The 17,624-nt window shown below is 35.4% G+C and overlaps 1 protein-coding gene and 1 pseudogene across 6 annotated transcripts in view; both read left to right on the top strand.

The window, feature by feature from the left end:
* Nucleotides 1-2,160: 2,160 nt before the first annotated feature.
* On the top strand, nt 2,161-2,278 carry LOC112473164 (annotated as a pseudogene).
* Nucleotides 2,279-2,588: 310 nt separating this feature from the next.
* MUSK (muscle associated receptor tyrosine kinase) overlaps nt 2,589-17,624 on the top strand; it is an 83,103-nt gene continuing 68,067 nt past the window's right edge. For 3 of the 6 annotated variants that reach the window (XM_006906093.1, XM_006906092.1, XM_006906094.1), the window contains exons 1-3: nt 2,589-2,801; nt 13,342-13,468; nt 13,924-14,075. In XM_006906093.1, coding sequence (XP_006906155.1) covers nt 2,723-2,801; nt 13,342-13,468; nt 13,924-14,075 — 358 coding nt within the window. In that variant the 5' untranslated portion in view covers nt 2,589-2,722. The remainder of the gene's footprint in view (nt 2,802-13,341; nt 13,469-13,923; nt 14,076-17,624) is intronic. The other 3 variants (XM_025041267.1, XM_025041268.1, XM_025041269.1) reach the window with 1 other exon arrangement.

A 17,624-nucleotide genomic window follows, 5' to 3' on the forward strand; every position in this document is an offset into this window, starting at 1 on the left:
CAGCACTCTCCCTCAAATTCTGGCTTCATTTTTCCCTCAACAGAGTTTTATCTCCCCTTAGCTTTGCGCAGTACCATTGTCACCTTCAGATGGGTTGTGCTGGTTATTTGAAGTACGGGATAATTTCCTGGAGTCACTGGGTCTATAGGGTACAGTTCCTGTTGGATTCAAAATGGGCACCATCCATGCTTGTTTGATGTTTTAGGGAAAAGGGAAAAGAGGATAGAGAGTGCTCACTCACAAATCCTCCTTCTGGACATTTGAATGGGAAGGTTTCTTGAGTGTCAAACCTTGTACTTCCCTTCATTGATGTCTGGTCCTGATCCTGAGCCAACTTTCGCTCACAAATGTATAGTCCCCCAAATTTCCAGAACCCTGTGCTTTACTAGTGCTACTTATGAGAATGACAGGTAGCCACACTGTTCATCCTGGCAATTCTTGAATTTCACATAAAAAATGTGCTCGTCCTGCCAATGTCTAAATTTTCCATGAAATATATGGCATTCTCAGAATATTCTTGGAGCAGAAGCCTAATCAAATCTATATCTCTTCTCTTAAAATTACATTAGGGTTATTTTGATTGCGGTTTAAGAAAACAAACTTATAGTAGCCAAGCCAAAAAGGAGAGGGCATATTAATTTAAATAACAAGGAAGTCCAATGGTGGATAGATCTGTCTTTGCCATTTACAATGGTTCTTGTGAATGGAGCATGAAAGCCTCCAACAGCTCTAGATTACCTGGGCCTCAAAGGCGGTGATCTAAGAGGGAAGACATTTTGCATTAGGTCCAGTGAAATACCAGGGAGACCTTGGACTAGTGAACTTGAGCCATAAGCCTATTTCTGAATCAACCACTATGGCTAGGTAGTCAAGGTGTTCTACATAGAAAATATTTGCAAAATATACAACAGACAAATTATATAAATTATTTACACCAAGAGTATTAAAAATATTCTATAAAATAATAATAAAAAGAAAAATAACCTGAGGAAAATAGATAAAAGCTACAGAAGAAGAAAATGGATAACAACAAAAATATGAAATATTCTCATGATTGATAGTGTTCAGTAAAATAAATATAAATTAAAACAATGAAATACCAATTTTATCCTATTTAAATGTAAGAATTCAAGGGTAAGTGTTGATAAAGGTGTGGGGAAATGGGTTCTCTCATAAGTTGCAGGGGGAGTGGTTAAATATACCATCCTATACCTACGATTTAGAAGATTATGTAGCCAATAGAAATGATGAGATAGTGCTGTACATATTAACGTAGAAAAGTCTCACGAAATATTGTTCAGTGAGGAAAGGCAATTCACCTAGCAGACCCATTTGGAAGCGATGGAGGTGTGCCTTCAGGAGAATCTGCTGCAAGGAATGTAATTGGCTGACAGCTCACGCTGCCAACTCAGTGGACTCGTGAAGCCAAGGAATGAGTGTGCCACTGATATGAGAGGGAAAGAATCTTCAAACAATGCAGTAAGTGCAATGATAGAGAGGAGGCAAACCTAACACAACTTTGAAAAGACATGGAATTCGGGGTCTGGGATGGCTCCCAGGAGGAGACGATGATCAGCCGAGATGGATATTAACTGGGTGGAGAGGAGGGGAAAAGCATTCTAAGAGGCTGGAACAGTATGAGCAATTCGTGGAGGCAAGAAAGCTATATATACGGTTACTAATATTAAAATAAGAAGTCTAGATGGATTACTAATATTAAAGTAAGACGTCTAGATGGATTATAAGACATGAGGCTAACAGGTAGACAGAGTTAAGCCAAGGCCTCCTATGTCACACGAGAGAGGTTTGAATATGTTTTTATGTGATAAGGAGCCACAGACATCTATCGAGCAGAAGAGACTGTCTGAAAACAGGTTGGAGGATGGTAAGACACAAGGCAGAGAGAACAGAAAGTAGGCTATCGCTGTCATTCAGAGAAGATGAATGTCTAAAAAGGAGGTTGGGATAGTGTTATACTAGTTGGAATCAAAGGAGAGGAAGAACTCAAGGAATATTGAGTTGATACAATCTGTAGGTATTGATAATGGGTTGGAAGTAGGAGGTGGCGTCAGAGAGGGAGAGGAGTCACAATTAGATACACCCAGGGCTCTGCTGTGAATGTGGGAGAGGTGGTGAGCTGAATTAGAAGATCGGGAAGCCGTCTACGGCCATGCTACTCTGAACAAGCCCGGTCCCATCTGATCTCAAAAGCTAAGCAGGGTCGGGCCTGGTTAGTACTTGGCTGGAGACCACCTAGGAAGACCAGGTGCTGTAGGCGTGAAAAATAAGGGATTGTAAGCTGACAAGGTCCTTGTAGTCTGTGAGGTCACCCAAGGGTTGCCTCGCCTAAAAAAAAAAAAAAAAAAAAAAAAGATCGGGAAGCCTATACCTCAGGGAATACAGCAATGGTTGCAAAAGGCATCTGGTATTGTCCTTCTGCCACTGTCTTAAAAAGGATTCTAAAGGGATTTTCTTTCCCTTGTTCCTCCAGCCCTACACTTGCATTACTGGCCTAAGTAGATACTCACCAGCTGGCTGTGTCCATCATTACAGCCAAGTCTGAGAATTCCTGATTATACTTAGAGCCAGTGGAGCTACCAACACACACAGTCATTAGCAGATGACCCTTTTGTAACAAACCATGCTTTAAAATGTAAACTGAGGGGGCATTTTCCTTGAGTTGTCCAGAAGGAACTTTCTCCTGCCTGAGCCTGGATTAATCATGAGAGAGCTTATCAACATTCCACTGATTCACATTCTTACCTTGGTTGCCTTCAGCGGGACTGAGAAACTTCCAAAAGGTTAGTTTGAGCAATCTTATCTTCTTGTTGCCTTGTCACAGTTCTAAAGTGTGTGTGTGCTCTGATCATGAATCATTCATATTATGGCAGGCTTGGGGTTTACGTGGTGAAGAAAGGGAGCAATGTACGGAGAGAGAGAAAACTATGTAAATAAGCAATTGATTGACAATATGCCTTCTATAGGCATCCCTCGCCACCTTAAGATGTGCAATAAAAAGTTTAGCTATACAGTGCATGAAGAACCCTCACCTGTAGAGGACACATTAGCAGATAGAAATCTTAGACTGCAAGTTATCAAGGTCAGTTTTGTTTATGTGTGTGTCGAACTTCAGGGTGATCTAAATGGATGATGAAAATCTTTTTACTCAGCTTCACCAGGAATATAATCATTGCCTATTCCCAGACAACCAGAGTGTTTGCTTCTGAACAAAAACCCTTTCTATTTTCAGTTTTATTTTTATGAAACTCTTTATAAATATTTTAGTTGCTAAAAAAATCAGAATCATAGAAAGATGCACACAATTTTCCTCTTTAATAAAAGCCTGAAGACAATGGGTTCTCAATAACTTTGAGGCCGAGTCATGATTTGGCTTGGCAAGAGACTGTGAAAGTTTTTTTCAGAGCTTTGGAATGTACCGGAAATAACACCACCTCAGGGGAGAGGAAAGCAACTTAAGGAACTGACAAACACCTGTCGCAGCAGCAAGAATGTCCACAGTGATATGGTTTCTGGCCAGTGGATTATGAAACTGAGACTAGTGTATTTCAAATCAGGGAGAAAGACTGGGAAACGTGACTTGTGAAGTGACTGAGAGTTTCGTTGAACTCTTTTTTTAAAAAAAGATACGAGAAAGCAGATTAAACGTTATCAAAGTAAAGAGTTTTCAAAATGTGTTGTAGTAAAATGAGTTTTGTTTCATGACACACTCAAAAAATTACTTTCCCTTTATCTTACTTTATCAAAGAATTGAACACACTTGTATTATAGAGATACGTATCTGTATGTAGGTGGGGAAAATGGCTTTAGATTTTCTGGTTCACTAAAATTTCTGGAGCCGCAAGGTTAAGATTCACATACAGATTTCTTCACAAATGCCCTGATTTCACAGACATGTTGTTTTGTTGCTTTCTTTTCCCATTCTACAGGAACCGAATGGTATCTTTGAATGTATTTAAACGTTTAATTGCCAACTAATACTTTAAGGTATCTCCAGATAAAAGAGAATCTAGATCTTTTCAAATAGCTAATAATAGCCAGAAAGACTTAACATTGGCTTCAGATTATTTTAGTACTTCCTGATCATACAACGGATGTCCGGGAAGGCAGTACCTGGATGTTTGGACTCATGGATTGTTACAAGTCTTATTTGTGCTACTCTAAACCACAAAGTTACAATGAAATGGCATGATTAAATGCTAAAAATTACTAAAACTCAGTCTTCTAAAGAGCAGGACAATTGATTTTAATGGTTCAAATTAGAATTTGAACAACTATATAAACAACTCCTAATTTATGTTCTAGGAAGAAATGATTTTCAGTTTTCAGACTTTACAGGTAAAGCCATTAATTCAAATGCACACTATCTCTATTCTGAAAACTTCAGAATATAGTGGCAGGAAAGTAACAAAGTCAAACATCTTAGTTTTTAAGTAACATAATCAGATTGTTTCTATAACTTTATTAATTTGTTTATAATGCTTTTACTACTATAGTTAAATTGTAAAGTTAAAAAATTAAAACCATATTTTATCTAGTCTATTGCATTTACTGTAAAATCTAAATCAGTATGTGTTTAACATCAACCTTAGCTAAAAACACCAGGCCTGGCAAAGAAAACATCCATTAACTATATGCCCCAGTTCTGAGAATAAACATCATCATGAAGACAGTTATTAAAAATTTAAATGTTGAAGTGTATGGAATATATTGGTACAAAAAACCCCCAGAATAATATGCTATTATCTTAATACTATTTAAAATAATAAAAATGCTCTATGCAAACTATCTTATAGTTGCTTTCTCTATTTTTGGCAGAAGGCAATTTTAAAAAGAGTTTTTTAGGTAGTATACATTTTCCATAAGCCCTTTTATCATGAATGAATCAGGAAATCTGCACAATAATATATTACAAAATAGATTAATAGATTAAAAATAGTGCAAGAGTATTCAGTGGATTCTTTTCTAACTGTTGGCATGCTATTTTTTCTATAAAATTAATCGACTTTGTAGAATTAATAGTTTATTGTTTTAGTTTTAGTCTAATTGAGATGCACATGTTCGGTGACAAGGGGAAAAGTCAGTACCTTTCTGATTCATTCTGACTAGTGATACTTTCAGCGATGAGCTTGATATCATAACCCACAAGTAGGAGAATTTTACAAACCATCATGTATGAAAGTAGCCAACATTTCACTGAATACTCACCTTAACTACATAGTACTCTGATAATATTTAATGCTTTATCGGAAGTATTAGTGTGTGGCAGAATTTAAATTCTGTAGTATAGGAGTTCATGTAAGCAACACTGAATTTGTTTAATACGCACAAAGAACTCCTGTCCAAACTCCACCCAACTTACTACCATATCTAAAAGTTTTTAAGTGTGAGTGATTTATGTTTAGATATAATTCGAGCAGCCTCCTCTTTAAATCATATGTATACAGGGATAGGATTCACAGACTCGACATATGACTAATTCAAACCAGGCACAGCTGTCATTGAAATCCAGGACACCAAGTCCTGGATGAATATTTTTTATTGATGCTCATTGAAAGAGTAACTAATTGTATGTTTGGGGGAAACACAGTTGCTTTAAATAATATTGACTTCAGAGAACAGAAATGTCAAGATTTCTACCATTTTTCCAAAGATGAAGTAGGCAACTTTGCAGTAAAATAGGACTTGCGGTCATTGGGGGAAAGTGACAAGTGAAGGGTGAGTAAAGGACCCGAAGGAAGTGGTCCCATTCAGAAAGATAACAGGAGTGGACCAGGGAATATGGAAGGACTACATGGGCCACGCTGAGGACCCATTTGGGTCTAGGAACTGCGCCTCCATAGCGGCCCCGATCTTCAGTGTTGTTTCATGTTATCCAACAATATTGTACGAACACAGGAGCCCCAAGGACAGCTAGTTGGATTAGTTCAAAACTAGTGTTTCTCAGGGTTAGTTCAGCTAAAGACTAGACAGTAAGCAAGTTGAGATTCTGTGGCAACATATCATACTGTGTAGGTTGAATAAGTAAGGAAGTGAAGACTAGTGTTTCTAAGGGTCAGTTCAGCTAAAGGACTAGACAGTAAGCAAGATGAGATTCTGTGGCAACACATCATACTGTGTAGGTTGAATAAGTAAGGAAGTGAAATGAAGACATTTAAGGCCTGGAAGAGAATTGTTAAGATCAAATTTATTTTCCTAGTCTCCACTGTTTTTGTGTCATTGGGGAAAGCATGAAGCTTCTGTAAGCCTCAGTGTCATCATAAAATGGAGAAGTGCTTACTGGTGCTCAACATATAATGTTATGTTGTATGCTAAGGATTATCAGTGATTGGTGAAATGATCGCTTCTGGGTACATGCACATTTTAGATGGACCCCTATGAGATCATGTCTTAACCCAAACAAATGCCCTCAAGAGAGGCCATTGCAGAAATTCTAAAAAGCTGAGCCAGAACAGAAGTCTTACCTGTCTGTGTCCAGTGTCACTGAAGGCAAGGACCAAGAGTGTGTTCTCTGTTCTGTGACAAATAATTAATGGTACAGCATTAGTAAGCGATTATTGAGATTCTCAATGACACTTACAAGTTCCAAATCTATCATGATAAAAAATAACTTATATGTCATTACATCGCCAGTAAAATAAACGTGTCAGTTTCTAAGATATGCCAAATGATGAGCAACACTGAATAACCTCTTTCTTTGGGGGATTTGGAAAATTTTCAATACCAAAGTGTTTTCTCATACCAAAAAACAATACTGTATTCATGATGCTAGGAAAACATGACTATGTTCCAAGTTTGAGCCCTAATTTTACTAAAACAGAAAGGAGCAAATACACCTGACTTCTTTGTTTACTCAATCATTTGGTCATGTTAACCAGCAACTATTCAGTTACAAGCTGGTATGGGAATGACCAGGCACAGGAGACGATGAAAGGGTAACACCATGCCTTCTCATCAAGCAGCTAGTATTCAAGTGCAGTTACTCTTGAGGTCCAGAAAAGTGTTGTGTTCATTTTCATGTGTTTGTTATTCATGTGGTCCTTGGATCGAAGGAAGAAATAGTGCTCTAGCTTAAACAGTCTCTGGCTGAGATGAAAGGCGGATAGGAGAATGAAAGTAAACATGAGACGGTCTGCTGAGTCAACAAGTATCATTAAATACAACTAGGAGATTGTGTCAGTAAAAATTTGATAGCAGATTTGTTTGGATAATTTTGGAATATAGGCAAAATCGACTTAACCAACTATATTCTGCTGATAGAAATTGCTATTGATGTAAACCTTATTTTCCCGTCTGTGAGTAATTAGTACTATGCTGAAGACATGGTATAGCTTAGAGTTAAAAGATGGGAACTTTAAACTAATTTAAACCTTGAAGTTCAGCTCTATCACTTTATATTTTTGTTATGTTTAGACAAGTTATTTAATCATGCTTAGCCTCCATTCCTCCCCACAAATGAGAATAGTAGTATCTGCCTTTATGTTTGGTGTGATACACAAATGAGATAGTGAATGAAAAATAGAATGCATGGTCTATAGTAGTTTCTTAATTTTAAATGCTAAAATGATTAAAAACAGTCAAATCACATAAGACTGTCATACCACTGAACATTATGGGAAGGTATCAACTTAATAAAGTCCTTAGTTACGGAAACCTCATGCACTAGTCCCTGTCTAAGTTTGTCAAGACATTCTAGCGTTTACTTCTTTAATCTTAACTGATCTATCTTTGATCTATTCAACAGAATTTGTGTCACCTTGTTGGAAAGACAATATTAATAGCATGTCTATTACCTCTGTCACTTCTGCATCTGTATATATTGAGTTAGAAGAAACTAATGACAAATTTTATTTTTTATAGAAATAGTACATGGTCATTAAGAATGATTTTGAAATCACAAAATGTACAAAAGTTTAAAAAAGAAAAAGTCAGCCATGCTTACAGGACAGTTAATATGTTGGTATATTTGCTTCCATTTTTTCTACATATCCTAAAAAAAATATTGTAATAAAATGGTTTATACAGCTTTGCTACCTGTCATTTTTACTTAACATTGAAATGTGAGCAATATTCTCTATTATGAATACTCTTCAAAATACCATTTGCAGTGACCGTGTAAATAATATCCTGGTTAGATAAGAACTGCTGATATGTTTAATATCTGCTTCTTTAAGAAAAAAAAAAGGCCCTGATTTGTTGCATTTGTTGATTTCTGTGGTGTAAATACTCCAACCACAGCCAATTTCAAGCTACCAACACTGAACTGGAAAGAGATGTGTAATATTTTTACCATATAGATACATTAAATGTAAACAACCTCAAGAACAGAGATAATAGTAAAATGTAGTAAAATAATCAGGAAGTGATACATTTTGAGTATTATTACTTTGTTTTTAACATAATTCAATTATAAATTTATATAACTTAGTTTTTAATAATAGCTGTATTTAACAGCTGTCTCGCAAAATTTCTGAAAACTTAACCTTTGGCTCTCGCAAGCCAGTACAAGCGAGCCCCAGCAGTTTTGCTAGGAGACAAAAATGTGTGCCTAACTCTTCTTTCACTTTTTCACAGGAAGCATAATTTAGTGCAATCGATCTGTTTGGTGCGGTGAAAGTCATCTATATGTTTTTCCATTTTGAGATTACTTCCTTGGAATAGATTCCCAGAAGTAAATTGTAATGGTAAATTTGCAAGTAATCCAGAGACTACGAGAAAAATGGAACAGTTCCTGAACTGTTCTGTTTCTAAATTACAGAATCAAATAACATACAGGGGTCTGTACAGGCCAAGAAAATTTTAAGTGCTTTATATATATTCTTTGATTTAATCCTCATGACGAGCCCATGTGGTGGTTTTGTTATCATCTCCATCTACAACTAAAGATGCTGAAGTACTAGTTAAGTGACTTGGTGGAACAGAGAAGTGATGGAGCAGAGATTTGTATTCAAATCCTATGCTGGAGTGCCTCTCAATGCCTATTTGCTCAATAATCTTTCTTTTTAAACAATGAAATCATTCATATTATCAATTAACCTTTAGGCCCATTGCTACCTGCATCCCACAAACTTAATATTTTTTGTTTTTATCTCTTAATCTCGATGCGATTACACAATTGATTGTTTATTTTGTTCATTAGTTATTTAGAAAATACATAGTTTTTTCTTAAGAGAATGACTTTCTCAAACTGATACCAAATAAAGTTTTCTTCCATTGCACTGGAAAATGAACATTTGTGTGGCATTCTGATTTATTTGATATATTTTTTATTATAAAGATAATGTGTATTAATTTTTTAACACTTTGAGATACACCAAAAGAAAAATATAAAATTATTCATAATGCTCACACTTAGAGGAAAACGCTTTTATCATTTTGATATTCATTTATTCTTGCTTGTGTATGTGTGTGTGTTTGTGTGTGAGTGTGCATGTGTGTGTGTAAGTTTCTTTAAAAATTTAGCCTATTACTTCATTGTAACATTTGGCTTTATTTATTTTGTCTATATTTTTAAATAATTAAGATTCATGATTGTTTAATCTTTCTGATGAATTATTCCTTTTATCATTAAGTAGTATTTCTCTTCATTCTGTAAATGCATATCACCTTATATTCTATTTATTCTTATATTAGTCCTGCTTTATTACTTTATCACTTTAAGTAGTATTTACTCTGTATATATTTTCCCTTCTCTTCGTTTCCAACATTTCTGTTTTAATTTATTTAGGTGTGTCTTTTGTGTTTTTTAATCCTATATGATAGTGTCTCTCTTTTCATAGGTCAGTTTATACCACTGGCATTTACTGTGATTTTTGCTATATTTGGGCACATTCCTTCCATATTATTTTGTGTCTTCTGTTTAACCATGCTTTTTCTTATCATCCTTTTCTCCTTCTTCTTTCTTCTTTCTCCAGTTCTTGTGATTGATACAGTTACAGTCCCTCTTGTTTTCTCCCACTGCTTTGAAAGTTTTGGTTTTTAATCTATTCTTTATTCTTATTCTATAGTCTTAATCTCTATTCTTTATTCTTAGTAATTTCTTTTGTATTATATTCCTTGTATTCCCTGTGCTTTACATCCCTGTGACTGTTTTTATAACTGGCAATCTGTACTTCATCCTTTTCAACTTTCCACCCATCCCCCCAACCCATTTCCACTTGGCTTCCATTATTAGTCTGTTCTCTGTATGAGTTTGTTTCTGTTCTGTTTGTTTATTTTGTTTTTAGATTTCACATATAAGTGAAATCAAACGAACAAACAAAACATTAATAAAGTTTTAACATGCGCACTTAATGTGTATGGTTAAATGTGTTTTTCTTCCTATATTTGTAGTTTTTCAGTACTTGTCATCTTCCTGTTTGTGGTAAAGAGCTTAGCAAGTTTTAATATCCACTGAACTTCTTGCCTGAACTTTCATCTTATAATTATTTATCTAGAATTTTAGTTCCATTCTTTTTTAAACACAGAAATTAGTGGTTTGTTTTTTTATCCTCCACAGTGTGTTAAAATTGCAATTATATTTTACCACCATCTATGCTTACTATTGTTTCTTATCTCTCATCCTTTTCTTTTGGGTACAAGTTATTTTTTACTGAGTTTATATACTTCAGTAACTGTTTCAGAGAAGGTCTATGAGCGGTAAACACTTTCAGTATGTGTTTATGTCTTTATTGTCTAATTTTAAAATTATTATCTAAACTGGCTATAGAACTCCAGGCTAACATTTTATCTTGGAACTTTATAGATATTAGTCCATTGCCTATTGGTACTAAATGTTGCTGAATAATCTTAGTAATCTTATGTCAGACTAACTGTCATTCCTATTAAGGCAAATGCCCTTTTTTTTTTCCTAATAGGGTTTAAGATTTCTGCCTTTAATTTTCTATAGTTTTCATCCAACATATCTAGGGATGAATTTATTTTTCTTTCTCTGGCTTGGCACTTGGTGGAAACTTTCGATCTGAATATTCATGGTTTTTTTTCAGTTTTTAAAAATAATCATCTATGTATTCCTTTATATATTGCTTCTAGGCCATTCCCTCTGTTTTATTTTTCTGGAACTTCTATTAGAAGTGCCTGTCAATCTATGTTTTATGTTTCTTAACTATTCTTTAATAACTTTCCTTTCTTTTTCTTTTTACTACATTCTGTATATTTTGCTGGTTATTTTCAGTGGAAAGTTGGAAAAGAGTATCTTATACATAAGACATCATTTTACCTAAAAATTCTTTTCTCTTATTTCAACTACTCTCTTTCAATCTTTTAAAATATTATGCATTTTATAAAGGCCTCAGAAATACAGTCTGGTTTATTTAAACAATGCATCAGTCAAGGTGCTAACCCTGGGGATAGAAAGAGGTCTAAGACAAGGACTCTGACCTAAATTTAGCTCAAGGTTTTTATAATTGAGTGTGGGACAAAGGTATAAACAGATTATGTTAGTAGTGTCTGTGTGACAAGTACTATACAAGTGACATATACAGCATGAACTAAGTTTAAAGAAAAGGGCATTTGGCTCCATCTTATAAGTCAGAGAGATTGGGAGGAGATGATGCTTTAATTGGATTTTAAGAAAAGAATATAACATTACTAAGGGAGATATAGGCTAAGTGAAACACTCCCAACCACCATTTTCCTTCACTCTCAGCCAATCAGTGTGCCTTTGAGTTCACTGAAAAAATTAGGTTCATTTGATGATGGATGTATCTTTTATGGCCAATGTGTCAGTTTGTTCTAGGTGTTTCATGAGGTTGTCGTTACCTACCCTACATCTAACATATTGTTCACATTGCTCACTTGGCTTTCATATGCACCTTGCAAATGAAATGACCATATAATTTATTGCCCAAACGCAGGCATTTTTGAAGCACAAGGGGCACTATTAATAATTACACCAGGATAGCAGGCATAACTGATTATTACAGCTGCTCCTTTTATGTATCTGCTCTATCTTGTCATCTAGATTGTGGGTCCTTAAAGGCAGAGATGTGCTTTACACATCTTTTGCTTCTAGTCATTATTCTCTAATCTTTTCTTCCTCTCCTGCAATCCCAGGTAATCTCTAATATATTTTCTGTCTCTATTAGATTTGCCTATTCTGAACATTTCATTGAAATGGAATTGTACAATGTGTTGTCCTTGTGACTGGCTTCTTGCAATTAGTTTATTGTTTCCAAGATTCATACATGTTGTAGCACATATCAGTACCTCATTTCTTTTTATTGCCAAGTGATATTTCATTCTATGGATAAAGCACATTTGTTTACCTGTTAATTTGTTGGAAAACACTTGGGTTGCTTCCACCTTTTGGTTATTGTGAATAATGCTGCTTTAAAATGGTGTACAAATATCTATTTTAGTCCCTGCTCTCAATTCTTTTAGGTATATCCCCAGAAGTTGAATTACTGGGTTACATAGTAATTCTATGTTTACTGTTTTTAAGGAATGACCATACTGTTTCTCACAGTGGTTGCATAATTTTATATTCTCACCAGCCATGCATAAAGATAACAACATTTGTTGTTATCTTTCTTTTTGATTATAGCCATGCTAGTGGATGTGAGGCGATATCTTATTGTGGTTTTGATTTGCATTTCCTTAATGGCTAATGATTTTGAGCATCTTTTCATGTTCTTATTGGCCATTGGTATACATTCACTGGAAAAATGTCTATTCAGATCCTTTGCTCATTTTTTATTTGGGTTATTTGTCTTTTGATTATGGAATCTTTATAATCTACTCATATGTAGATGTGAATTCTCTATAAATCAGACGAAGCTTCAACTTCAAAATACCTTATTTTCAAGAGTCTACTCTAAGACCCTCAGTGGACTCTAAAATAGTGGAAAATTTGTTCATATGAACATATATTTTTATATGATGTGGCAAAAATGTTTTAAAATAATTATTAAGGTTGCTGTCTCTTTCCACTCTGATTTTCCTTCAGTCATACTTCCCTTCAAGTTGATTGGGGTAGCCACAGATATTTTGTATTTAAAATTTTATATTTTCGTTCTTAAAGAGGGCACTCAGATTATATAACTTTGGGCTTCACAAAGCCTGGATCTGCCCCTACTCATATGTAATAAATTCTAAGTCCTATTCTGCTGAAAGCTTTCTCTTTTTTTTTTTTTTTTTTATTCTCAAATGCTTAGTTTAAGAGTAGAAACCAAATTCTTTATATAAAATGTTCCTTCCTTTTGGCAAACTTCTGCTATGGGGAAATACAATTTTCATTCAGGTATGTAGTGGCCTCTGAGTACGTACAGAGGGTTGTAAACAACATCCTAGAATGATCTCATTCTATTTCTTCTCTCCTGTTAGCTCCTGTCATCACCACTCCTCTTGAAACAGTGGATGCCTTAGTTGAAGAAGTGGCTACTTTCATGTGTGCAGTGGAATCCTATCCCCAGCCTGAAATTTCCTGGACTAGAAATAAAATTCTCATTAAGTAAGTATTCTACCTTTTTCTGGTAAGAATGCCCACTGCTGCCTTGCGAGTTATCTTGGACATAAATGCAATCACAACATTCAGCAGTATTAAAGTTCACCTTCTAGAACATGTGAAATGAGAATTTTCTCATTTTATACATGTAAAATCTGAACTTCAGAGAGGTTAAGAGAATTGCCCAAAGCAAAAGCATTTGTTCTTGTCAGTAGGCATCACCTTTTGAAAACATTTTTGAAGGGCTCAATGGTGCTTTGATTATTGGTGCCTAGCAAAGATTAGGATATAACGTTAGCTTTATAGAACTAAATAAGTTTATTCTATTATTCAGAATTCACTCGTTTCCTTTTACCTCGACTCTACTTTCTCCATTGACAAGTCATCCATTTGTTCAATTAATCATAGCTGAAAAATCACACGTGAGGCCCTAACCTGCCATTTTTCTCGATGACCTACAGGCTCTTTGATACCCGGTACAGCATCCGGGAGAATGGGCAGCTCCTCACCATCCTGAGTGTGGAGGACAGCGACGATGGCATTTACTGCTGCATAGCCAACAATGGCGTAGGAGGAGCTGCTGAGAGTTGTGGGGCTCTGCAAGTGAAGATGAGTGAGTGAGAAAGAGAATCGTCTATTGATTTTAAAGTTGACTTGGTATACTTTGAAGCAGGCAGTAAATAGAGCCTTCCACAGACCTGGAGGTTCCGCAGCTAGACAAGTTTAAGTTCAAAATAACCTTGAGGCAGTTAATTCCACACCTCATATTCTTGCCATCAACCACCATCCGAAAGGCAAGCCTCTTAGTTCTCTCTCCTCTCCATTTTCTTGCCTTTACTTAGCTCTTTATTTGTTCCACCCTGACTGAGGAGCCTCCCTCTTAAACCTCCCACCTGTGCCTTTAGAACAGTTACTTTACAATCATACACCCTGCCTTTTTTTTTAATCTCTAAGTTCTTAACAAATATTTCTTCTACCCTTTTGCTTTATTTCAAGCTTGATTTTTCTTGAGAGTCTTTTCACACTTGAGTGACTTTTCTGCTTAAATGGAGGTTATTTTTTCCCCCACTTCATGTCCACAAGTCTAGCAAGTATTCACAGCTTATCTAGCCCTTGTTACTGCATTTGAGCCATTATACTGTGTATTCCTGTGCAAAATCTTTCCTCTCATAATGACTTATGCCATCTGACCATTCTCTCTTCAAACTCTACTCATCAAATCATCTTCTCAATTCTAGACTCTCCCCTACATTTATCAAAGACTTTGATTCCAAGCTTATTATCTTTCTACCCACCCCTACTCCTGCTGTCATCCTAGGGGATTTTAACAGTCGTGAAACAGAACCACGAGCCACTTCGTCCTTACAATTTCTTGACGTCCACAATCCAGTGATGTTCACCTTAACTCTTTATCAGCCTACCCAATCGATGATCGGTCACCCCCAGGAAATGAACTGTATTTAAAATCTTAGACTCCAGTAGTTCACACTCTAAACAAGGACACTTCTATTTCCATCTCTTTTTGATGTAGGAAGCAGTTTCCCACACTTATGATTTGCATCCAAAAAAGAAGGCACAAACTCCATCTGTCTCTTTATCAACTAAACATAGAGTCAACCTCTTTCTACTCCCTTATTTCCACTACATACTATCACTGACCCCCCTCTCACTGACCCCCAGATGGGACTTCATTCCTCCCTTACTTAGTTCTCTCTCCAACATGGTATTCTATCATCAAGCACTCCCTTATCAGAATCCTCAAATCTCACGACCTTCTATACTGGAAGTAGCTGCCGCTTACCAACTGTCATCCTTGTAATAATCTAACTTTTATTTTCTCCTAACACCACACTACTGATTGGAAAAAATCACATAAACGTGAATACTGGCACCATGCAAATTAAAGGAATCCAGTTCCACCAGAGACCTTTTTGTTATTGTTGTTGGTGGTTTTCATCACTATTTCTTCACCTTTTATCTTTTTATTTTGGTGTAATTGTTTTTGCTGGAGGAAGTCATTAGCTGCTTCTTCTCAGAGTCTGAGCATGTGAGATATGTGTTCTGAGTCTTGGCATGTCAGAAAGTCCTTACTTTGCCCTCACTCTTGGGTGATAATTTGGGTACAGAATGAGAGTTTAAAAAGGCTTTCTCCTTAGCTTTTTGTAGACAATTATTCATTATTATATGACATTCTGGCAGATGAGAAATCTTTTTCTTATTTTTTTTACAGGTGAATCTGATGTTCATCTTTCTTAAAAATTTTAGGATTTTTCTCTTTATTTTTAGACTTTCTCATATTCACAAGAATATGTTAGGTGTGTATTTTATTTATTATTCTTACTTAGTTTTAGGTGGATCTTTTTGACCTAATGATCAAAAGTGAGATTTTTTTTTTCAAAATGAGGTACATTTTTTTTCTCTTTCTCCTCTTTCTCTCTCTCGTTCTTAAACTCTTAAGTAATAGATATTAGATCTCCTTTTTCAATTTGTCATGACTCCATTTTTTTCATATTTTCTACATATCTATCTTGATATTTCACCTTCTTAAAGATTTATTTAACTTTTCCTTCTATAGCATGAATTTGGTCTTCAATATGACCATTCTGCTATTCTGCCCTTATATTGATTACTTTGATCTTAAAAACCCATATTTTTAATTTCTAAGAATTACTTCTTTTCTAATTGCTCCTTATTTTTTGGTAGCAAACTATATATATTTTATGATGCAATATTCACTCAAGTCTCTGTTAAATATTAGTAATGCATTTCTTTTTTATTTTCTTCTTTCCCCTGATTTATTTCTGCTTTCTTCAGGATAAGTTTTTTATTTTATTTTGGTTCTTTTCTGTTCATGATTTTTCTCAAATGCTTATTAATCTTTTATGTTTGATCATACTTATAAATAAAGTCTTAGATTAATTAGAATAGGTCCCTAATGAGGCTAGTGGGACATTATGGGATAGCTGATTCGAGGATTCTATGAGTAAGTGGGTAGAGATGTATCTACAAGCAGTCTTTCAGCATGTGGGGCAGTGAGAAAAATCAAGTAAGAAAGTTAGGATGCTCTCATCTGTTAAATAATGAAGTCTTATTTCTAGAGACAGAGCATATTTACATATTTTACTAATTTGTGCTGCTACCTTTCCTCTGAATATTTCTCCTAATCTCTCTGGCACAAAATGTTCTTATTTTGGTTCTATCCTAAATCCTCTTTTCTTCTCTTCTTTTCTCCACCCTCTCCTTAGAAAAGCTCATCCATTTGTGAAGGTATACACTGATGTGACCGTCCCAACTGTTAAAATTTTGGAGTGCTTCCACACTACTTCCTGAGACCTCCAAGGTCTCTGCACCCATCGCTACTCTAATTATTCCAGGACCTTCCCCAGAAACTCTAAATTCTTTATGGTCAGTCAACTAAGATATCGGTGACAGCATAGAAGAATCTTTCCAGCATCCTGTCTCAATACGATGACCACTTCTGATTCATCAGTGTTTGTGCCTCCATCCAAATTATGTTCCCTTAGAGTGGAGAATCCATGCTTCTACAACAATACATACTCAATTTATTCTTAGTTTACTTTATATTCAATTTCCCTTAAGGGTTCTTCCCACTACTCACCCAACAGATCTATTTCACTGAGAAAAATAGAGTTATTTACTTTTAACAAAGGTTCCATGCCTAAGACATTTGTGACTCAGGTTTGCCATATGGATCAGTTCTGGGAAACCAACAGAAGGAGTGGATAACACTTTCTTTAACTATATTGTAAGAATATCAACTCCTAAGCTAAGTTTTGCCAGCAGTTATAGGACCACCCAACTCACAATTAAGGTGCCTGGACATTATCTAAAAGTAGGTATTCATTGCTGATGATCGGAACTGTCACGCTTTAGATAACAGGCAAAGTGACAAAACTGACATTCTTCTGTAATATGTTCTAAAGCCTGTCTTGTATTTTTGCCACAATGCAAGGCCAAACCACCTCTAAAAGTCAATAAGTATCTAGATTAAAAAATATAACATGCGGTCTTTGCAAATATCACAGCCACCACCAAACCAACTCCCAACACACATACACAAACACATAATTCAAGTACAAGAAAAAAAATCATTTCATACTCTCCTCTGTCAAAATAACAAATTGATTATGGCACATGACCT

The sequence above is a fragment of the Pteropus alecto genome, unplaced genomic scaffold (assembly GCF_000325575.1).
Source record: "Pteropus alecto unplaced genomic scaffold, ASM32557v1 scaffold111, whole genome shotgun sequence".
In the NCBI taxonomy this organism is placed as follows: Eukaryota; Metazoa; Chordata; class Mammalia; order Chiroptera; family Pteropodidae; genus Pteropus; species Pteropus alecto.